The sequence below is a fragment of the Podospora anserina genome, chromosome 4 (genome assembly GCF_000226545.1).
Source record: "Podospora anserina S mat+ genomic DNA chromosome 4, supercontig 4".
NCBI classification, from domain to species: domain Eukaryota; kingdom Fungi; phylum Ascomycota; class Sordariomycetes; order Sordariales; family Podosporaceae; genus Podospora; species Podospora anserina.
In genome coordinates this window covers 504,330-509,846 of record NW_001914850.1, presented here as the reverse complement: position 1 = coordinate 509,846, position 5,517 = coordinate 504,330, and the positions used below count along the sequence as shown (strand labels likewise).

The following is a 5,517-nucleotide window of genomic DNA, read 5'->3' as shown; positions in this document are numbered from 1 at the left end:
ACGCCGATTGTGGTATTGCCCCTTCCTTCCCATATATGGTATGATTGTTCATTTGTCGTCACGGTTGGTTCCCCAACACCCCCAAATGCAAATGCTTAAAAACTCCCCCTGCGCAAAACCAAAAAGAAAGCATATGTGTTGATGATGATGATGACGGTCGTTGCTGTGAATCGTCCGCTTGCTTGCTTGCTCCCCATCTTCCCTCCCCTCACTCAATACTCAACCTAGTAATCCCATCGTTAGTATCCACCATCCCCTGCAACCCAACCCTCCCCCTCTTATTATTACTCCCCGCCATCCCATTATTCCCACCCTCGCCACCACCACCAACGCTACTCCCCGGCCTCGACCCTCCTCCCCCTTGCCCCTGCCCCTGCCCCTGTTGTCCCACCGTAGTAGTAATCGCAGGCCCCAAACTCAACGCCCCCCACCCTTGCTCCCCGCCCCTCTGCAGCGGACTCTGCAAGACCGGGCTCCCGTGCGCGCTCATCCCCGGGCTCACCGCCCTCCGCTTGATACTGATCGGATCATTAAAATCATCATCCCCCCTCCTCCTCTTACTATTAATCCGTCTTGTAATCTCGGCCGCGCTCGGCATGCTCCCCCCAGGAGGCTGGTGCGGCGTCCCGTTCCCCGAGCTGCTCGTCCCCGTCGTCAGAGGCAGCACGAACGGGTTCTGACTCTGCGAGTTAGAGCTCGGCGAGTCCATATTCACATCATCCAACGACACCCCCGAGCTCGAAGCCCTCGTTACAAACGATGGTGGCGGTGGGGTGGTTGTCCTTGGTCCCGCGCCGCCGTTGGAGCTGCTTTCCGAGAAGGTATCCCAAAACACCTTCCCCTTGGAGTTTTTCAGCACTTGTTGCTTGAATGTTGCCGGGGAGAGACCGAGGGCGTTGTTGGTCGGGTTGTGAGACGCAACCGGTCCCTCGATCATCATGGCGTCGTCGGGCATCATCTCGTCAGGATGGACTTGGGAGTCGAGGTTGGGGCTGGACAAGGCTGTCGTCGCAGCCGAAGGGGCCGGTGGCAGTCGAGGTTCGAGGTCCATGTCGCTTTCACGGACTTGTCGTACCACCTCGGCTTCGCGGCGGAACTCGGTTTCTATGGGAGCGCCCTCTTCAGCGAGGGCGGCGCGGATACGGGCGAAACCCTTTGTTTTCGGCTATGCATGATCGTCAGCAAAGGTCGCAGATGTCAACAAGGCAACAAAAACGCACAAGAAGATTCCCCCTCCTCGTCACGGCCCGTCGTACGATGCTCGGCCGTGACGGGCTGTCAAGTCCCTCCAGCTGTCCATCGCTCTCGTTGCCCGAAATGTGCAGCTGATTCGCAGCCCAGCTGATGCTCTCCCTCCTAGTGTGAGGCAGGTCGCGGGAGTTGATCAGGTTGTTGGGGGGCGACTTGGAGATGGCGCCGGAGGCTGCGGGCGAGTGGAACCCCAGTCCCAGAGGTCCCCGCATTTTCTTTTTTGTTGATTGTTTGCGTTGTCGCTGGCGTTGTTGGAAGCTGAGAAAGTTGCTGACCGCTGGCGACCCGGGCATCCATCCGGGCGCCGATGGCCCCCCGGCCATGTGACCCATGCCCGTCCTAGAAGCTTGGGGTGTCATGATGTAGGCCTCCTCCATGTCCTCGTCCATGTAGTCGTCCTCGTCAGAGTCGGACGAGCTTTCGGACAGCACATGGTTAGTGCTGCCGAGGGAGCTCGAGATCTGCATGCGCTCCTGGTGGTGGTGTCCCATGGTGCCCCAGTGAGACGAGGCAGCATGGTCGACGCCGGCGTGGTCGCCACTGCGCCGGTTGGGAATGTTCATGGCGCGGGACCCGATGGTGGGCGAAGAGTCGGGATCGGCCTGGTTGGCGAGGGTGGAGTGATGCAGGCTCGTGGCGGCGCGGGAAAAGTCAAGGCCGCGAGATCGACGCGGCAGAATGTTGGTGGGTGAGGCATAGATGTGTGAATGGTCCAATTTGGGCGAGAGCGGGGCCTGCTTGACGTAGCCAGCAGCTTGCGGCTGAGGGGCCGGTGAGGATGGTTCAGTCGGGGCCATCTGGAGAGAAAGGCCTCTCGTGGGGAACCCAGCTCGGATGGGAGTTGACGGCGGCAGTCGGAGGGCTGCAATGTCGGTGTCTTTGTCGCGTATGGCAATGTCGTCTTGGCTCTGCCGGCGGCTGGCCTCGACTATGCAAGGCGAAGGTGAGAGTTTGGGCGCGCCTCCACCGTCCGATAAGGACCTGGACTTGGATAAGGGGGACCGAAAGGCACTTGGACCTTCTCTGCTTTCTGTTGTTGCTGCTGCCCCTACCATCCCTGGCCGTCTCCTGTTGGTCGAGGGAGTAGCGTCCATGATGGCAAAATCGCTTTCCACGTCCGACATCCTCGACAGGTCGTCCATGCTTGCTGCGCTGCTTGCTGCTGTCACCTGGGCGTCTGTAGCCGCGCGCAGCGGGGGGCTCTGTATTTTGAACGCGGCGCGTACTCATTCGATCGCGACTAAAAATATTGGCTTGTTTTTGGCAGATCCGTGCATACGTCAAGCTGTTGTGGGTGCGCAAGGTCAACAGAGACAGGGCCAGGACGTCTAGATCTTTTGACGAAAGAGCCGTATAGGCACGCGCTGGGCGCAAACAAGCTGAAGATGAACAGTTGAAGAGATCAAATTCACCTGTCGTCAAAGCTGATTGCAACCCTTTGGTGCGGGCTACACCCTGGTTAGACGCCCGGGCCATCTCCACGCATCCCGCCCGCGTGGACCCGGCACAGAATCCTGGTCGCTATTCCCGGTTCTTGACCAGACCCCGCTTTTGGTTTTCTGGAAGCGCCATCGCACCGGCCGAGCAGCCGCTTGCATAGATCTGCATTCCAGCGCATACATACGTCATCAATAATTAATATAGTGTTTCTACTATGCGATCGTCCATAGTATATGGCCAACAGCTTTCTTTCATTGTACTCACCAACACTCACATATACTTTGGAGGGCAAACAGGGGGCAAAGACATGGCGGGGCAACAATTGACCAATCATAGTAATTCATCTTTCACGGTTGCAAGTCGTTCGTTCAACTATCTACTGCTACACTATAGATATGATTGCTCTTCACTCTCTCTGTCCACCACCTATTTCCCCGCAAACGCCTTGTCGAAGCCCGTCAGAGTAAACCGGTACTTGACATTACCCTCCTTGACCTTTTCCACAACCTCCTTGCATCCCTCCTCCGAAATCTGAACCGTCTGGACAACCGGCCTGACACCCTTCTCCGCCGCCAGCTTGAGCATGGCATCCATCTCCTGATGGTTGCCCAAATGGCTTCCCGTAAGCTTCACACCGTTCTGCACAAACGCCATCGCAGTCATCTCAGGAAGCGGCTCGTTAGGAATGCCCACCATGTGAAACTCCCCACCAACCTTGAGCGTGCCAAAGTAATCCGCCATGTTGAACTTATGCGTCGCATCAGCGCAGTTCAACAGCATGTCGAACTTGAACTTGTTCTTATCCGCCCAGCCCTCCTCCGTGGTGACAATGACGTCCTTGGCTCCGAGCTTCTTCGCATCATCAACCTTGTGAGCCGAGTGAGTGAGAGCATAAGTCTCAGCACCAAGAGCCTTTGCCCACTGCAGTGCTAAATGACCCAAGCCACCGATACCAATAACACCCACCACCTTCCCAGGGCCAATATCCGCCCTCACAAGCGGTGAGTAAGTCGTGATACCGGCGCAGAGCAGTGGTGCAGCCTCGGCAGAGGGGATCTCATCTGGGATCTTGAAAGTGAAATACTCATGCGCCCGGATGTAATTCGCCCAGCCTCCATGAGCGTCACTGCCATCCTCGTACTTGGCGTTGTAGGTGTCGACCATGTGAGGGCAGTAGTTTTCGTTTTTGGACTTGCAGACGTCACACTTGAGGCAGGACCAGACCTGAGCGCCGACACCGACGCGGTCGCCCTTCTTGATGCCCTTTACGGCCTTGCCGACGTTGACGGCCTTCCCGACGACCTCGTGGCCGACGCAGAGGGGGCCTTCGAATTCACCCCAGCCGCCGGTTACCGTGTGGACGTCGGAGCCGCAGACGCCGCAGCATTCGATCTCGACGTCGACGTCGTTGTCGCCGAAGGGCTTGGGCTTGAGGTTGGCAAGGTGGTATTGGTTCCACGTCTTGGGGGAGTCGACGCAGAAGCCGGTGAAGGTTTCGGGGTAGCCCATTTTGAAATGTATGCAGTTGAGTGAGTTGTAATTCAGGGGTGGGTTCGTAGGTCGATCAGACGAGACAAGAATCAGATGAGTCGAGATGATGGGATTGGGTGTAAATTTGCTTCAGATTAAAACTGCTCTCGAGAAAAACTATGGGAATGGTTCTTATACTTTGTTCGAAGTCGTTCCTGACAAACGCTGCTAAACCGAGGCATTGGGACAGACTGCCGCCAGCGTGGAAGGGGCGAGTCGACTCATCGCCATGGTCATGACGTCTTTGACTCCACTCAACCTCAACCAGCAGAGTTGTCATTCATCGAAACAAGATGTTGGTTGGCCTTCTTTGTGATCGGAGCTGCACAAACAAAATCGGGCAGCTGGGAGGGAAACCGTTATTTATGACGGCATTGGAAGGTTCGTTTAGAGTTTTGGAGGTGTGCTGATGATGTTTTGGGAAGAGGTTGCGTTACCCTAACCCTGGCCACTTACACCTGGTGATCACCAGGGGAGATCACACTGTCACAGTGCTGCTTCACTCCTGACTGGTCACAAGCTTGATGGCTCACAGTGACATGAGCCTCGATGAATGATAACGATGGATTTCGGACCTCCAACTCATCCAAGTATAACAGGTTTGGCACAAGCAAGGCACGAGCAACGGGTCCTTCAGTACTCATACCAGCTGTCAGGACCACCTTTCAACAACCCCAGTACCCTATCCATATGGCCCTCTGGTCCAGTGGTAAGTGTACTGGAGTTGCTCCCAATTGAAGGATTGGGTCCAACAGCCTTCTCGGTCGAATCCTATCCGGAGCAAAACCCACGGGTTTTTCGTAGCCGAGTCACCCTTCCCAACATAGAAACGAGAAAGGTTGGCCGGTGAGCTTTTTGCTTGTTTTTTTTATCACTGTGTCTTTTCAACAAAGACAGAATTCTGATTCTAAGCAAGCAAATGATCGACTGACTCCCTACTCCCTCCTTCTCCCATTCCATTGAACCCTACCAAAACAAAAAGACAAACCCAAGAAAACCTAGATAGCCACATTCGGGTTGAGGCTTCTCCTGACCTGATAAGCCATATTATTCGTCCACTCAGGCACCTCGCCATTGATCCTCTCCTGGTTCTGCCTCCTGAACAGAATATCCTCATAAATATCCCGATACGCCTGTCCATCCTCGGTCGTGCGAGTCCACGTTTATACCCCTTCCAGGCCGCCTCCATAGCCCTCGTCGCCGAACAATTCACCTCCTGGTTGCCATATCAAACCGCACCCACAACCTTGCTTGGACTCCATCCTGGAACCTCGGGTTTTAGAACCATACTTCTGA

General features: G+C 55.7%; 2 protein-coding genes across 2 annotated transcripts; both read right to left on the bottom strand.

Annotated features, from left to right (window-relative positions):
* Nucleotides 1–208: 208 nt before the first annotated feature.
* Nucleotides 209–2,393, bottom strand: PODANS_4_9470 (uncharacterized protein; the record flags this gene model as incomplete). Its single annotated transcript, XM_001905842.1, has 2 exons — nt 209–1,153; nt 1,221–2,393. The coding sequence occupies 2 exons, from the start codon at nt 2,391–2,393 to the stop codon at nt 209–211; spliced, it is 2,118 nt and encodes a 705-aa protein (XP_001905877.1).
* A 724-nt stretch (nt 2,394–3,117) lies between these two features.
* On the bottom strand, nt 3,118–4,200 carry PODANS_4_9480 (uncharacterized protein; the record flags this gene model as incomplete). The annotated part of the gene is made up of 1 exon (XM_001905841.1): nt 3,118–4,200. The coding sequence occupies one exon, from the start codon at nt 4,198–4,200 to the stop codon at nt 3,118–3,120; it is 1,083 nt and encodes a 360-aa protein (XP_001905876.1).
* Nucleotides 4,201–5,517: the final 1,317 nt, after the last annotated feature.